General features: G+C 34.0%; 2 protein-coding genes across 2 annotated transcripts; one reads left to right on the top strand and one right to left on the bottom strand.

The window, feature by feature from the left end:
- Nucleotides 1–608: 608 nt before the first annotated feature.
- On the bottom strand, nt 609–17111 carry LOC128191782 (cholinesterase 1-like). The gene is given in 10 exon segments (XM_052864080.1): nt 609–1084; nt 5650–5833; nt 6265–6394; nt 6996–7310; nt 8043–8242; nt 8388–8495; nt 8498–8572; nt 8798–8951; nt 9522–9591; nt 16755–17111. Coding segments are annotated over 10 exon segments (1719 nt in total). The 5' UTR covers nt 17039–17111; the 3' UTR covers nt 609–885.
- On the top strand, nt 11755–13719 carry LOC128191783 (zinc finger MYM-type protein 3-like). The gene is made up of 2 exons (XM_052864081.1): nt 11755–13057; nt 13176–13719. The coding sequence occupies exons 1-2, from the start codon at nt 11929–11931 to the stop codon at nt 13436–13438; spliced, it is 1392 nt and encodes a 463-aa protein (XP_052720041.1). The 5' UTR covers nt 11755–11928; the 3' UTR covers nt 13439–13719.
- Nucleotides 17112–18546: the final 1435 nt, after the last annotated feature.

The raw sequence follows: 18546 nt of genomic DNA, 5'->3' as shown, positions 1-18546 counted from the left end.
GATATTTTTTCCCTCTAGTTATATAGTAAAAAAATACCGGTGTGATACCTCAATACTGACACAGCTTGGATGCTGGTGAAGGCCTTCAAATGTATTTGCGCATGATTGGTGCTCGGGGCAACCAATCAGTGAGCTCGGGGGACCTTAATTTTTAACAGTGACCTTGGATTTTGATGTCGCTCGATTTTCCCCTCTAGTTTCACATCAATTTTGCTGAGCGAAGAAAAACTAAAACGCTTTTACGAAAAGCATATGTCGCAAACCGAGATGCACCTTAATAGTTTAGAGCCCATGCTGATGATTAACTATTTGAATAAGTCTGTGGTTAACAGACTGATAAAAAAAAAGCCACGGTAATTGCGCAGAATTTTGTTTGGGGGAGTCTACGGGGATTGTGCATTACAACAGAAATCAAAAGTACTCGAATGATAACGTTGAAAAATTGTGTCCCGAGTATTTCCGAATAGGAAAAAGAGGTAAACATTATTCATCATAAATCTACGAAAGAAATTTGTTTTTGTTCATGACTGTTAATTTCTTAATATAATATAAAAAAGATGAATTGTCAATGAAAAAGTGTTTGGTTTCTTTCTCTTTTTTCAGATTTTATTACTACTTTGACATGTGTAAGTATATAAATTGCAAGGAAAACAGTAATCTGGGACAGATTATAGTTTTAAACGTGTATCGGTTATTATTTAACGGTTGGGTATCTTCGAAAAAAGGTCTTAATTAGAATAAAGAGCCTTAAGGAGCATTAAATTAAACACATTATACAATTCACATAATATCGTAATTTTAATATTCGTATATTCTTTCCCAATTTTTCTAACGTTATCTTTCACTTGGTCGACATGACAATTCTACGATGGACTCCAGGATACATTAATTAACGCAATGGCTCTGTGGATCTGGCTCTGCATAAAAATTTAGGTAATCAAATTTATCCCAAAGAGCTAGCATCCGCTGCCTGGGGTGGTTTTTAATTTCAAGCGTGGAGTTGATGACTAGGAACTCTTTTCTTTCATCAAATGGATTCCATACATCGCCGCTGGGTAGAATTAGAGAAGTCTGATGGGTAGCTCTTAAAAGAGAAAAATAACTGAATGACAAAATTTGTAGATTTCCTGTTACCTTTTTGCTTTACATAAATTCTAAGTTATGTCGGATAAACTTATACTTCAGAGGAATTTGCTTGTAACCGGTGTAACGAAGAATTTTGACCCGGGTTGAAAATTGACCCGGGGGTCATTTTTCCACGTTGAATATTGAGACCAAAGGTGTTGAATAAAGACCCTAAACCGTTGAAAATTGACCCGCATCGTGGAAGTTTGATCATGAAACCGGTTCAAAATTCAACAGCAAAGAAACACAAATTAACGAATCAATATTATAACTTGAGTTTATTTAATTAAAAATTATCAGTTTTTATATATTTATTCTTTAGATTTACATGTTCACATGTTTCAACGGGGGGGGGGGGGGGGGGTTATTAAAATGAGACTTAAATAATTATTTTTTGAATTTACATAGTATACCTTTAAATATGTACATGTAATAACTATTATATTCATAATAAACTTATCGCGTATAACTGCTGTTTTGTGTGATATCTATATATTTTTAAAGAGATATATGTTTTTTTAATAATATTAGTATACATTGTTACACGTTAAAATATTCAATTCAGTAAAACTCTTTTTTAAAATTTGCTGGAGAAGTGTACAAATATAAATATTTTAAAAAAAATTACAATACGTCATATTATTTAATTTTGGTTTTACGTTCACCCAGTAAATTGAAACTTTGATATTGTTCATTGTAAATTTTCTGAGTGGGTGTAAATAAAAAAAATTACAGTATATGTCATATTGAGATTTTTGTGTTTGCACCCACTCAGATTGTTAAAACTGTGACTATCTGAATTTTGTATTCACACCCATCCAGACAATAACAGTTTTACAAATTGATGATATGCTAAAATGATTGTACTCTTTCATGAACAATGCTGTAGTAACTATATCTTGAAGCCGATTTTTGGTGTTTTATTTGAGAATAACTTCTGATATAACTAAATATCATCAAACCGCTAATTTTTCTAGGCATTAACAATTCTGCTTCATGGAATCTGTAGCAAGTTAGCAACCTAATTTTTGTACAGGATGACAATAGAATTTTGCTCTTAAGTTTCTAAATTGCTTTGATCACAAAACTTTATCATAAATTTACTAACAGTAATTGTTTTCGTCAATAAATTGGTAATTAAAATTGCATTTTTTTGAATAGAAATAAGTAGTAGAAGATCATGCAGCAGCGTTGGAGTAGATGATTGACCCTCCTATCACAGCCACCTACATTATTGATTCAATTTAAACGTGTTAAATGTGTATATTATGTGTATATAAGACATGATGTACTTGAATATTAAATAATTATCTGAATATTTATCATATATGATTGTATGACATATTGTTGGTAGACATGTTCACTCACACCTATATTAACAAACATATCACCTTCATTTATACCTGCAGAGATACAAACATAAGAATGAGATTTTCATGATCCAGCCCATTTGCAAAGAACAGTAAATAAAAGGGAACTGTATATTAAGTAAATATACAGGTATAATACTTAAATAGGTTTAACAGTGTACCTTAAGAGAATCAAAAACGCTTTGGAGATCTAATATAAGTATAAACATGGGAAACAATTTTACAATTTTATCTATATGAAAAATCAGAACTACCATAAAGTATATAGTTCATATAAAATGGTACACTAATGTCAATATTTAAAAGTTCGTCTCTTTGTTCAAGGGAAAAATCACATTTCCTTCAGATTCAGACCCACATTATAAACATCGACTCACATCAGATAAAAAAATCCTTAAATAAGTAAGCTTTACTACCTTTATTCCGTAATTGACGTAAATTAATATTTTCTATTGTCTTAACTGAAAGGTTTGTAAGCTCTAGGTATATTTTGTTTTTTTAAGTTTTGACTTCAAAGAAAGATAAAGTTGATGAAATTTTCTTTTCTGCATGAAGATTATTCCATAATTTACATGTAGACGGAGCAAAACTATTGTAATAAGTATATAGTGGTAGATAGTAAACAAGCTAATTTGATCTATGATTATATGCATGTTCAGTAAGAAAATATGATTGAATTCAATCTAACATATCTTGTGGTGCTAAACCATTTATATTCTTGTAGAATATAATTAGTTTATGGTTATCCCTTCGAGATTGCAAGGTTTCCAAATTAAGCTCACTATATAAAATTATTTTAGAAGAATTAACTCTGATCCCTGTCACTGTCCTGGTTGTTTCAATTTGTACATGTTTAAGCAATTCGGATTTTCCCCTGATACAGCTGCTCCAAACAACATATCTATCAGTTGTATACTTTCCGCATACCTTTTCATGTACATGTATATACCATTAATATAATTAGATCAACCATCCTCCGACTGTATATTTAGATGCAAACCTACTTTTTTTTTAAATTGATAACATTTTTGCTGTAGAGGGTATATATTTTTAATTTTGAGAAAATATATTACGTCAGTTGCCGGTGTTTCTAATTTACAGGTAAATAACAGAATTGAAAACTCAAAATAATAGAAATAAATTGCATTTTTAAGAAGAACTATGACTGTATATGCAGAAAATTGGATGGTGCTTCAATAAAGTTAATCAGACAAGTTTATGAAAAATTATTTTGAAGTCGTAAAAAATTAAAAACATGTGTAAATATGTATATGCTGTATATATACGTATAAAAAAAACCCAGTATATAAGAAAAAGGATAAAAATATGACAACCATTCATTTATTATTTTGTCAGTGAAATATTCTGACTTCTTCAAATTAAGCATAGGTATCTGACATTATACCCTTTTGTCTTGATATAAATATATATTTACCCTTTACCCAATAAAGCAGTGTAGAGGTTATATATTTTCAATTATTTGAAAAATATACAACGTCAGGTGCCTGTCGAAAAGAGCTCTGTTGAACTGTCTTAAAAGTGACGATAACGGGCAATATGTTTGTTAGATATATTTATCAGATATTGTGACAAGTTTAAACTATGAGGGAATGAAAACCATGTCATCTATGTCAAAAAGTATTCTAGCCCTACTCGCCTGCTCCATTCCGAAGCAAACGGTCATCTTCTTAGCTTTATTTACATAGTATTGTAATAATAAATGGATATCATATTTTCAATCTAAAAACTAAATGATTAATTGGACATATCAGCATAAAAGAAATTAGCCACGTCCGCATATGTATCGGACAGTATGTACATTTTAAAACTAAAAGTTTCAAATATGTGCATGATTGTACATTTAAACCGTGTAGGGTAAGTTCCAGTTCAGATCAAAACTCTGAGGTTTGGGTCAATTCTTAACAGGATCAATTTTCAACGGGTCGACGTCATCAGAGTTTAGAAAAATCTTTCTCATACCGTTGAAAAATAACCCCGGGTATAAATTTCACGATTTTGGTCTCAATTTTCAACGTTGAAAAATGACCCCCCCCCCCCCCCCGGGTCAATATTCAACGTTGAAAAATGACCCCCGGGTCAATTTTCAAACCGGGTCAATATTCTTCGTTACACCGGCATCAAATATTGAAAGGTTAACGTGCATTGAACAACTTTTTGAACACATATCCTACTTGAAATGATAATTATTAAAAATATGTATGGTAAATAATAAATTTTTTAGCATTGTGAAAGTAAAGGAAAGCTTTTGTAACTTTTTACCAAGATATATTCAAAAATGCATTTTTTCCCATAGACTTCAATGTTAACTTCAAGATGGGATAAATTTGTTAATTTTCAAAATTTTTAAAGTTTTAAAGATGAATCTTTATTATTAAATAAACCCCTAAAATCACACTAAGATTTTAGTAATCAAACTTGCAATCTATTACATATGAAATGTGATAGTTATGGATGGACTATCTTAATTAATTCCCTTGTCAAAACAAGTTTAAAATGTCGCTGTTTCAAGCATAATATGCACCGATTGCGTAGTCCTAGCTAACAAGCCAGACAAATCTTGTCGATTTCAGAGAGCCATGGCGGAGTGGCTGACAATGAAATAGACAGGCCTACGTCACATCGCTGTTTGACACAGCTACCCAAAGTCCAAACTCTTGTAAAAATGGTTCTAGTTTTATTGTACATGTTCATGAAAACTCTATGAGTAATACAAAAGAACGTGAAACTACAGTCAGATAAGATTAATTTAAAGGTTGTTTATGCCTCCTCATTCTCCTACCTACACATCAAACAAACTCACAAATGTGTTGAAATGTTATTGATCAGAATATGATTATATCCTGATCAAAACATATAAACATTGATGTACATCATCTCTAGTACATACCAATAATTCAAGTAGAACAAATATCAAAATACTGTAACTGTAAACACATGTTAAAACCAACTGCAACATATATAATATGTAGAGCAGAATATTATGCAAGGTTGTTTATATTACAGTCACTTTGAGGCATGGACCCCTTTCCCTTTTTTCAAGTGCAGCCAAAATATTAAATGATCATACATGTACTAAATGTAATATGTTTAAGGACATAATCACATGCATGAACCCGTTTTGTAAACACTGTACCTTAATTTAGCAAATGAAACCCAAATATTGATCAGAATATCGCTGATTCTCTCATCCTCTGAGTCCCAAGTTTGATCTGTCTCCCATATCTGAGGGCAAGTGGTGTTCCGAAGTCCTGGACACGGCATCGAATTGAACAGAGGAGCCCCGAATACAAAATACAGTTCACTGGAATGGTACACACCTGCAGCACATTTTATATATCACACTCTCATCTAGCATCCCTCACACGAAAAGCACTCTTATTCTGATTGGAGGGTTGGATTTGGGGGATAACATTCAGCAATGGGTTTGGAAGTTATATGAGGCAACGGTGCTAGATATAAATGTAATATCATGCAAGACATACAAATGTAAGATATACCGGTATATGAGAGAGAGAGAGAGAGAGAGAGAGAGAGAGAGAGAGAGAGAGAGAGAGAGAGAGAGAGAGAGCGCGTTCGTGCCGATTACCAATTTGATAATATGCAATTGAATTTAACTAGTTTAAACAAGTTATATCTATCAAAACTAACGTTTTGGCACTGTGACCGTATGGAACCTATAGAAACTAAAGGAGAAATATCAAGACTCAGCTCGAATAGAAAGTACTAAAAAAGTTCTGGAATTTTATACCTTTCCACTCAGGTTCCGGTGTATGCGCAGAGAGATAATCAAACTGGTACATCCATGTAAGAACTCCCTTACTGGTAAGATCAGCTGACATATGTATAGTGGGAAATCGAAACTCATAGTCAGACGCCAGCTGTTAAACAGGAAGTATCAAAAGGTCTTACAAAAATACCAGAAAAGCATTCATCTAAAAATATTTCTTCTATTTTTCTTAACCTAAATAAAGACCATTTTCTCTTATTTTCTGTTCTAAATATTTCTGACATATAGCAGATATAATTTGAAAAACAATATACATGTATGTCAGAAACGACATAATTATGTATAAATATTATATTAAATTAACATTGACATGTAAATTAACTTCCTCACAAGTTAAAATTCAAACTAATACCCAAAACTTATTCATTTTTTACTCTATAATAAAAGTTATTACACTAAGCAAACGGAATTCCTATGGATTTGGTTACGTTGGTCACTCTTTTTCTAAAATGTCCTTATGCTTATTTGGGGCAAACGTTTTTGGTCAAAATAAGTTACATGTACGTCATGATTTTACTGTCGTCTGTAACGAAATCATGCGAATTATGTTTATCCGAGTTTATATTCCTTAAACAGTCAAATTCAACATAAAAATAAAAACACCCATGAATGTTTCCTGACATGCACACAAATTTACATAAAAATATTTGCTATAATATTTATACTTTGTATTCCTTTAAAAGGATAAGCACCTGCATGTATGTCTCCACGTTCTTTCGTGAATTGTTTATCGCAGGTGGATAAAGACAAATCAAAGCAGACTGCACCTTTTCTCTGTGGAGAAACCCTGAGCTAAGTTCGTCTAACAATGCTTCATAGAAATGGACGTCATATCCGCCAGATTTGTCGAAGATACTTGGTATAAAGATGGACGCTTCATCATCTACAAACCCGGTCATAACCCGTATATTGTTATGAAACTCTCCTCTTTTGAGCAAATTTTCGGGGACGTCGTGTAAAAAGTAACCATCGACTCTGGGAGCAAACGCTAGAGATAGTTTGGGGTACTAGGAAAATGCAAAATTAAAGATGTCATATTAATTCCAAAGATACACTGTAAAATAGGAAATTTCTTCGAAGCTAAGAAAACCACTATTCATGAAGATTCCATTCTGAAGGTTTTTTTTCGAATGATTTTCTAAAACAATGAATTAAACTAGATTCAATCCAAATTAAAAACAAAAATAAAACTTAATAGGTTTGATATGATTATTTTCACAAAATTTAATTTTCGTAAACAGTATTAAGGTGGTATGGGACACCTTCATTATTTTGAGGAGCATCCTAGCAAAATAAACAATAGAATTAAGCATAAGTTTATGATTCTTTTTCTTCCATAAATTGTTCCCACAGAGAGAAGCTCTTGATGAGCCTTTCGCAATCTTTACCTATCCAAAAACAATTTCAAAACATTTATTTTGGTCAAATATTTTAAAACTTGGAAATTCTAAAACGGTGAAAGTATTTCTGATTATAACGTTTATCCATAAAATCTACAGGTGTCTCATGCCACCTTGAGTACCCAAGGCCTGGTAGTCGTTGTTTTATCTCCGTTATAAGAAATTAAAACTCAGTTTAAAGTTTTAGAAAATTATTTAAATTAGTTGGATTTTTTCTTTACTCAATGATAGTTTATGCCAATAAAACCGTATCTAAAATTTCAATGTAGTGTGTTGACCATCGGGCCATCTTATGAATTATTAGAGAAAACAAAAGTGTCGGCGACTCAGCCATCATACATGTACTACTGGCTTCACTTCAACAATCTCTTGAGCTGATTTAGTCCTTAAGCATTCAATCATTGCCCTGGAAGAGGTGGCTGGACAACCCAGTGAAAGAGCCACGCTTCTGGTGTTGCTAAGTTGCGAGTAAGGCGGTCTATATATAGCAAAAGGACTTAATGCACATCCGCTCTGGGTGATCAGGCCATGAAATAATCCTAGTGTTGAAAATAAAATGCAGCACTTTTTTCAACTGCGGAAACATGTAGATTTCTTTTTCAAATATCATGAAACGAGAGAGAGAGAGAGAGAGAGAGAGAGAGAGAGAGAGAGAGAGAGAGAGAGAGAGAGGGGGGGGGGTACCCTCAGATAAAGGAGAAAACATATGCAGTGAAACAGCCGCCCCTCCTGCACTTTCTCCGAAAATGGTCACCCTATCAGGATCTCCACCAAAGCTACGAATATTTTTTGGACCCACTTTAATGCAAGCACTTGGTCTAGAAGTGCTTGATTTCCGGTTGCCATTGAATCAAACGTTGATAGGAACCCTGTGATACATTGTGTCAATCATGTACATCTGCATTATGTAACAAGGAATTGTAATGCAAATAACTGCAAAACATGTAGGTTCTAACAAGAGAGAATAATCTTTATTTGAAGGTATTGATAGAAAACGATTTTGCACATTTTTGAAATGGCATTTTGCCAACCATTTTTGCATAAAGTCGTTAAAAAATAATCAATTTTTAATAAAAGTAACTGAATCTAAATACCAAGGGCTCCGAGTCTGTAATTCACAGTGACTACAATAACTTCTCCCCGTGAGGCCAATATTCTTCCGTCGTATGCCGATCCCGATGACGCTTCATAATATCCTCCATGAATCCATACCATAACAGGGAGTAATTCCGCTGGGTGGTTGATGTTCTTTTAAAGTTTAGGTACTTTGTTAGTTAATTTTGTTGATTTTTGCTTATAATGCGAAAAGTTGTAAATTTAACGTTTGAAGCAATTTTCCCAATATTTTTGCTAAAACCTTCTTTTAAAAATTATAATAGTGTATCCCAGGTTGCCATTTCCGCCACTTTTTGACGATTTTATTCGTGTACAATCACATTTGACAAAAGAGTACAATGGAAATCGATATAACAATATTTATTCACACGTAATCGCTACTTACCCGGAGAATTTCACTAATAAGAAAAAAAACGATTTCTTTTTTATTTATTTATACCCATCCAACCCCCACAAACATGGTATCTTTTGAGAACTTTTCAGGCACGTAGTCTAGGAAGGGGGTGGGGACGCCCGGGGGCACTTTTTCTCGCAGCAAACATCTTAAATTTACATTTAAAAAAAATTAATTATCATGGGGTTGGCCCTCATTTTTTGGAGCATGTGAGAATAAGGATTTTAATAGTAAAATTGAAGTTATAGATATACGCACATCCCCCTACCCCATTTTTTAAAAATTATTTTTTACTCATTCATACTCACCTTAGGTGCGTAGATATTAAGATACAAACAGTCTTCATTTATTTTTGTATATCCATTTCCAAAATGTGTACTATTAAAAAAATGTTTCAATAATTATGTTGACATAAGTTTTGGAGCTTGTTTGATATAATTCAAGATGTGTTCACCATTTGTGTAAAAGTCGTTTCTTAAAAGATTTATTTGATATTTATCTTGTACGCTTTTCATCTGCTCCTATAAGGGATCATACGAATGAAATTCAAAGACAAAGTGCGAGATACATGTACATATATACTAATTAATTTTATAAATAAAAAGCTTAGAATGCAATTGCTTTGTATCGTCAATGAAACATAAAACCATCTGAAATTTTTGTAACCTTTACTATACATAAATCGTATTGAAATTAAAAGTTAATACATTAATAACTATAAAAGTTAAACATCTAAGCTACTACATCCCCTTCCTTTAATAGATTGTGATTTTTTGACAAGTGTTTTGTGTTGTTGAGATTTTAGTGTAGATCTTCTCCCTCCCCTTTTGCATGTCACCTATGAAAGCCAAAAACAAAAACCCAAAGAAAATACTGTAAAACGAACAGTCGACGGTTCACTTGCTTCTCAGATGGAGCGATTACAATTTCCGAATGCAAAAACTGAACGCTACTTTGTCAAGTATGTACGAAAGCCGAGAAGGATCATTCGAGATTCGAGATTCGAAATACGAGATTCGAAATACGAGATTCGAGATTCGAAATTCGAGATTCAATATCTAAATTAACCAATCAAATCAAGGATCTGAAAATATGTATCCTAGCGACATCAAACTGTTCTAAATAAAAATCATACGTACATGCTCTTATATACAAATAAATGCTATGTTCACTTCTCCCTACCTAACTAAATTATTATTGGTATTTACTTTTACACAGAATATCTGAGTAGGCTAGTAATAATGCAGTGTGCTTCGCGGATCTAAGTGATTTTGTTTGCCCTGGTGCATTTCAACCTGATGCGTTTGAACCCTAAGGTATTTCACCACCAGTAATAGTTTAAAACCCGGGTTTATTCACCCCTTTTGTGTAAAAATGCGGTTATGGTAGAGAACTTCATAAGCGTAGCTAATTTTTTCTGTAGGGGATCCTAAAAGCATAAAAGCATATGTTTCACAGCCAAGTTAAGTTTCTCTGTAGTCCCCCCCCCCCCCACCGCACCAAAATTGACAATAATTACATATACATGTAAGTGATATAAATGTTTACTTTTTTTGTAAGTAAATCTCTCAAGATGTAAATAAGCACTGCAAACAAAGATGTGTATATTTAATATACTACTACATTACACTTAGCCAGATAAAATGTAATCAGGATGTAGCTACAAGGGGTGCGTGGTGCAAATTTACCAATTTGTCGCCATACACACAGAACACCAAATAAAGAAACTGTGAGTAGGGTGTGTGGAATGCATAAAAGATGGCGGCAAATTATCTCAAATAATCAGTGCAAAAACCCACAAATAGGCTGTTATTCGTTACATATCCTGCAAAAACATTGATAAAAAATGTTATCGTCCCATAACATAGCCGATTAAGTTAATGTGTACATATGGTCAACGTACATGTAATTCTAATGTCCATGGAGGCGGACGTATCAGGCGGGGATCCAGAAAATTAAATTTCAAAAATGATCGGTTGAATTACATTAAATGCTTTGAAAATTGTTGTAAACTATCGTACGGGTCAAAATGCGTGATAGAAGCTATGTACAGTGTAATTGGAAACTTTCATTTTATATCAATATGTAGTTTAACCTATTATAACAAATGAGAGTATAGCACAACTGCCACAAGCAATACATGTCCTTTACCGGCACCACCTCCCTCCCCATAAAAAAATGAAACAATTGTCGTTTTATTTGCTAAAATGTGTTTAGTTCAAGATTTTTCTATAGGACATACCCGATTAGAATTGAAAAGGAGTCGTACGTTTAAAACTAATTTTGTCAAAATTTTTAGATTCATTTGGTTATATTTTGGTCCATTTGGGTAAATATATACACCAGCGCAGCTCTAATTTATATATAATCAGGCCATAAATTCAAAATATTTTAAAAAATTAATAGCTTTATATCCAGTAGATATATATTCTTTATTTGCACAAGACATACATCTTATGGCATAGGTTAGTTATAGTTACATGATGACCCGAGAGCATGTACGGAATATATCGCCTCACTTTTTGGCACGAGGGGGCGGAGCCCCCGAGTGTCAAAAGGTGAGGCGATATATTCCGTACATGCTCGAGCTGTCAATCATGTAACTGATTTGTCCAATGGTTTTGGCACATTTTCCCGCCATCCGGTGATATTTTCACTTTTTCCCGCTCTCTGGTACAAATTAAATGCGCAGTTTCAGAAATTCGGTGGAGGAAGATGGACGTACTCGGCGACTCCGATGACTTGATTTTAAGCCAAGCGCTTGAATCTTTTGAAAACTTTGATGAATTGGACGAAAAAGATGTTGAATTTGGAAACTTTACTTTCGACGTTGATGAATTTTTAAAGGAGTTAGAAAAACAGGATAACATTAAAACTGAACAATATGACGTCAGAACCGACCCTCCGGAACGTTTCGGCAAACCAGTGAATTCTACAGAAATAAAGGAGCTTCACAAAAGTCAGGAAAGTACCAATACACGACGCAATACATCTTGGGGAGTTAAAGTTTTTGACGACTGGCGAAAATCGAGAAACGCTAATTCAGGTTTAGAAATGCAACTTCCTGATTTACTATCGTGCAGCTCACAAGATTTAGACCATATTTTGTCCTGCTTTGTGATCGAGTGCCGCAGGGCTGATGGTAGTCCATATCCACCTAAAACCTTGTACCAGTTGTGTGCTGCTATTTTAAGATTTATGCGAGATAATGAAATCGACTTAAATTTTCTTGACGGTAAAGATATGCGTTTTCGGAATTTCCGCAAAACATTAGATGCCCGAATGAAACAACTCGCCACGGAGGGAATAGGTGTGACAATTCGACAGGCGGATCCAATTTCCCCCGAAATGGAGAACGCGTTATGGGAAGGCGGACATCTGGGTATGAAAACGTCAGTTGCACTTACCAACACAATATTCTTCTACAACTGTAAATTATTTGGGCTCAGAGGTCTTGATGAACATCGTTCATTAGTGACGGAGCAGTTCAAGCTCGACAAGATTAGTGACAAAATGTTTATTACATTTTACGGTCGTACTTCCAAGAACTTTGCGGGGGGATTAAATCAGCGAAACCTAACTGCCAAGGAAGTAAAACACGACTGTGGACCCGACGGACCTCGGAATTTATTTCATGTGTACCAAACTTACATTGACATGGTTGGACCGGGAAGCATGTACCGTCGTCCATTAGCAGGTGAGGGACTGAAGTATTCCAAGCAGGTCATGGGAGTAAACAAACTCGGGAAAATCATCAAGGATATGTGTAGTGGGGCTGGCTTCCATGGGAATTTCTCCAACCATTCGGGCAAACGAACATGTGCTACAAATCTATTTCAATCAGGTAATATTTATCTCTCTCTCTCTCTCTCTCTCTCTCTCTCTCTCTCTCTCTCTCTCTCTCTCTCTCTCTGGCGTAGTTTTTTAATTTTCTTTTGTATTCATAAATTTTTATTTGTCAGGAATAGAGGAACAGCTTGTAATGTCCAGAACAGGACACAGAAGCACGGCAGTTCGGAACTACAAACGACCAAGCCAGGAACAACTTAGTGCAGTAAGCATGGCGCTAAATCCACCGAAATTGGGCTCGGAAGAAAACGAATGCGCGGCAGAATTCGAAGCCAATAATAGCAAACTTCCAAAGTTAATGGTTGATCCAATGCGCACCCCAATGATCAACATTACAAACTGTAATGTCCATATTTTTGATGCAGGAAACAAGTAGGCCTAATGTGTATATTGATCACGTAACATTTTAAAGAACTGTTCAGTTTTTGTTTCAAACTGTTAAAGAAACAGAACATTTCAATTTTAAATTTTCATTTTTTTTTTTCATGTTTACAATTTGTTGAATAAAGTTTGTTGCCAGTATTGTGTGTTTTCTTTAGCCAATCGCCATGAGGGGGCGTATCTAATTAGTATGCAAAAATATCACATATGTGATATTCAAATAACAAAATTGTATGCGATATATCAGTCGAGAAACATCAAAGAAAAAACACCGCACCATTGGACAATTACATATAAATAATAGCAATATTGAAATAATGGTATGGTACATGAACATGTAAAGTACATTGACAATATATATAAAATAAAATTTTACTAACAGACGAAGAAACCAGAGAAATTTTTCTTAATTATCATGAATATTGAAAGCTAGATGGAGATACTTCCCCAAATTACACAGTTCTTTAAAATTTTGAACACTTAATAATTGTATAAATTTGAATACAGATGGTTTTTTCCAATAATATTTCTTAATATATTTTACTCGGATTTCTCTATACTGCTGACATTTCAAAACAAAATGGAAAAAAAGGAAAGCAAGTCGAACTCGATGAGTGCTAATACCTGTGTTGAATGAATGGTACAGTAGGATATGCGCAAAAAAGTCCCGTCTACTCTTTCCTTCCCTATAAATATTGGAATATTAAATCCGATTATAAGAGTCAAATTAAATATCAAGTACGGATATGTACCTGTTTATCAAAAGTAAAACTACTCATAATTTATCTACAGTGCATCGTTATGGAGGTAAACAGAAAGTTTTATATTAATTTGCCGAGCCAAATAAAAAAAACCTGGAAAACGAAGAGAAAACAAAGTGGGGACAGAATAACTGACAAATTAATTAGGACTAAATAGCCCCCCCCCCCCCCCTCTTGAAATGTATATACTGAAAACAGATTATTGGCGTACAACATCCGCACACAATTTAAAGAAAATTTCATGTTTTTTTATTATTTTCGCTAGCTAATGTAAGACATCACAAATACCCCAAACCCCCTCACGGAAAAGGAAATGCTAGGTGATGAGAGAGAGAGAGAGAGAGAGAGAGAGAGAGAGAGAGAGAGAGAGAGAGAGAGAGAGAGAGAGAGAGAGAGAGAGAGAGAGAGTCGATGTAAATCACAGGTGCGCTAACACCGTTAAAATTAAAGCTTGCTAGTTGGTCTGCCCTGCCCTAGCTACCTCCTCTCTTTTTCGTTTTAGAGGCTTAATTATTGTCTATATATGCTTGTAACAAATCAAATCAATTTCAAATTCTAAATCAAAACTGAATTTGACACTACAAAACTCTCTCTGTGTCTGTCTGTCTGTCTGTCTGTCTCTCTCTCTCTCTCTCTCTTTCTCTCTCTCTCTCTCATATCGACAATGGCATTGCCATACCCTACAATACACTATTCTTATCTGTATTTTTGTCTTTGAGTTGTAAATCAGTATATCTTCTATGGTTTAAAACTTTATCAATACCTATATTTTGACATGTCGATTATTTCATTGAGTTTCGTTTCATAGCTAAAACATTTAGATTCAACAGATCTTACTTCGCGAGCCGATTTTTACACAGTTGGGGCGAATACACTTCGGGTTAAAATTGTTCGGGGGGAAATACATACAGGGCAAACAAAACCACTTAGATTTGTTTATACTGTGTGGGGTTTATTCATCAATGTTAATTTAACCATTTTATAACCACTATATAAGAGCTATTAAGACATGTATTTGTAGGAAAGAGCATGTACGAATGATCTTTATTTAGAACAGTTTGATGTTGCTAGGATACAGGTTTCAGATCCATGATTTGATTGGTTAATTTAGATATTGAATCTCGAATTTCGAATCTCGAATCTCGTATTTCGAATCTCGTATTTCGAATCTCGAATCTCGAATGATCCTTCTCGGCTTTCGTAAGTATGGTATTAACAGCGGGAGTTCAGGAATAGGACTTTGCATTATTTCGCAGAGAAAAATAAAACTAAAGAAAACATTAATTCAGTGGAGACTAAGAAATGTGTCCCCCGTGCATATTCTATTCAAAAAGTAGAAAAATTCAACTAATGGAAACGAATCACGTCATATTGTAAGAAATTATTAAAAAGTTGTACTGGGAGGCATTGATTATTAACCTTTTCGAGATGATATTTGTTGTATTAAAAACGTAATTTAGCATGGTTCGATGATTGTTATTTCTAAACTTTGAGTAAAAGAGTAAGGTTTGCACAGGTAGGGCACATAAGCAATGTTGGGACAAAGCAACGGCAACAGTTTGGTGGCCTGGTTAATATAAGGAAGTGAAGAGGTAAGTGAATGCCCTTGATTCCAGATAACATATCTAAAACAATCAGGTCAAATCAGCCCAGCACATTTACCGACGGACTCATAGAAGGAATTTTTTTTAGCCAAAGACTTAGAACATATAAGTACTACGGGATGATATGTGTTACATGTACATTAACTTGATGCATTGTAAAGATTTAAATTTTGATTCGAATGATCTTCAGGTGTAAATACACTGTACATGTATCCAATTCTCCTTTAACATTTTTTTCTAGATCTTAGGGAATCAAAGTTTGTACATGACAATTATGTGTAGAATGATAAATGAATTATAATAAATCAGACCATGACATCTGAGTAAATTACCTGGCCAATTAATCCCCTTTGAACTATTTAATGCCTGTAAGTGACTTTAGTAGCAATATGAAGATGTTCATTTGATATGAAGAAATATGAACAATAAAAACAAGTGAGGAAATTCAATTATCTGAACCCCTATGACATTTGACTTTTTTTACTATCATGAAAATATATAATAAGCATTTACATGAGATTAATTTTACGCTAAAACATAACAAATGCGTTTCCTAAACAACAATCATAAATCTAAACCTGAAAAATTATTTTGATCAAAGTTGCGCTCAAATTTAGAAGAAAAAGATAATAAATACAAGAGAAACCTTTGAAACGATAATTTTCTGCAAAATTGTGTTGATTGGACTTTTACTTGATAAAACCATACATGTATACTATGTTTTCCTAAGTGCCATGTGCAAACGATCTAATATATAATTGTTTGTGCAAAAAAGTAAAACTTCAGTATACTAATAAGTCACACATTGTGCATTTTTATCGTTTTCAGCAGTATACTTCTGTGTTGTTTTTATCGGACCATAATACATTGCATATTTTACTATGACCATATACAAACAGTGAATTACAACAGAATTTTGTAGGGCCCCCATCATTTGAGATCTTACCGTATGTATTTGATATTCTGTGGACACACTGCACCAAATTCGGTGGCATTAAGAACCTGGGGTCTCCAATGCCTTTTCTCGACAGGTGGAGCAAAACGCAAGTCCCCAACAGGGGGTTCAGCAAAAGGTATCCCCAGGTAAATCTCTAGCTGTCCATCTGGTGGTGTGGAGACCATGTAACCACGTACGACCCCAGCATGTGTTTCAGTGGTAACAAACGTGCTCACTGTCAGAGAGACCCGACAGAGAAATACAAATAGCACCAATGCATGCATATGTGACATGTTCACCTTTGAGCAAGAACTTTATCTGACTATCGTTTAACCTGTAATGTGCATTGCTATATAAAGATGTTTTTGCAAAGACATACGGAAACCAATTTAGGACTTAAGAACAGAATTGAATTCAACACTATTTTTTGTATATTACCCTATTGAAATATTTTTTAGATTTTTTTTTCTCTCATGAATTATATTTTTCGAGTCGGCCTTGGGATACTGCAATGTACAAGTTAATCGTTATTGAAATCGTATTTAAAATATATCTCTCTTCTTCTTTTTTCTTCTTCTTTTTTTCTACTTCATTTGTGTACATTGACAAGCTTATTTTTACTTTCAGTGTCAGTTTCTAATTTTATACTGTTAAAACACGGACGCTTTTGAAGTTTATTTTTATTCTTTCTTTCTTTGTTTTTGTTTTTTACATACATGTATTCATTACATTTCGTAATAGCACGTTTCCTAACAGGCATAAATTCATCAAATTATCGTAATTTAAGTACAGCCAATGAATATTTGTATCATTATTAGTATGATTTAATTAAATTTAAAAATCTTAAACACGACATTCAACAACTGTTCTGTATGGATGTACGTGTACGTGACCCAGTTTCGATGTTGACATGTCGCTTTTTAAATACGGTTTCTCATCGTCATCACAGGGTGATGAAGATAAAAAAAAAAGAAAAGGCAGAGAGGAAACTAAACAAAAATATGAGAAAGAAAAGCGATCACGATCGTCTTCTGCCAAATGGACTGAGGAATTTCCATGGGTTAAATATGATGAAAGCGAAACGTTATGATTTGCATGGCGTGCAAAAAATTAAATACGGAAAAGAAGGGAGATTTGTAGAAGGCACAAGTAATTTTCGAATTGATTCCTTAAAGCAGCATGACTCAAGCAGCTCACATACAGGAGCATAGAAGAGGTTTAGAGTAGAAAAAATGAGAGAAACATCGTCCACTGTTTTCTTTTTATACACTGGTGAGGTTGAGACTGACGATGCAAAGTACACAAGAGACTGCCAATTGTCGGGGGGGGGGGGGGGGGGGGGGGGGCTAACGATCGTATGCCGGGGGTTGTTGGGCCTTTAGACCTTTCTCTAAGAAAACTGAACCAAGAACAAAGGGTTCAGTTAGTTTCTTGTTTTGACACTGCATATTTTATAGCTAAAAAGAATTACCATTTTCTCATTATCCCGATTTAATTCAACTTCAAATGAAAAATGGAATCCAGATTCCATTACGTTACCGAACAAACAAAGCATGTGGTAGATTTATGGAGTTTATCCATAAAAATATTATGCAAGAAACGGCTAGATCTTTGTCAAATGCACGAGTTATTTCTATAATGTTTGATGGAGCCACAGGTGTTTCAATTTGTGAAAATGAAATAGTTTATGCCAGGTTTGTTGAGAATGGGATACCTAAAAATTTGTTTGTGAAAATTCAAGATGTTAAACATGCCCATGCTGCTGGTGTGTTTGAGGCAATTGAAACGTCCCTTGACAGTT

Source organism: Crassostrea angulata, chromosome 7 (genome assembly GCF_025612915.1).
Source record: "Crassostrea angulata isolate pt1a10 chromosome 7, ASM2561291v2, whole genome shotgun sequence".
NCBI lineage: Eukaryota > Metazoa > Mollusca > Bivalvia > Ostreida > Ostreidae > Magallana > Magallana angulata.
Note: the sequence above shows the minus strand (reverse complement) of the source record. Positions and strands in the feature narration are given on the sequence as shown.

Excerpts from the sequence above, each read along its gene's own strand:
- LOC128191783 (XM_052864081.1), top strand. The coding sequence starts at position 11,929 with ATGGACGTACTCGGCGACTCCGATGACTTGATTTTAAGCCAAGCGCTT. Across the intron at positions 13,058-13,175 it reads TACAAATCTATTTCAATCAG|GAATAGAGGAACAGCTTGTA; the intron begins GTAATATTTATC and ends TTTATTTGTCAG.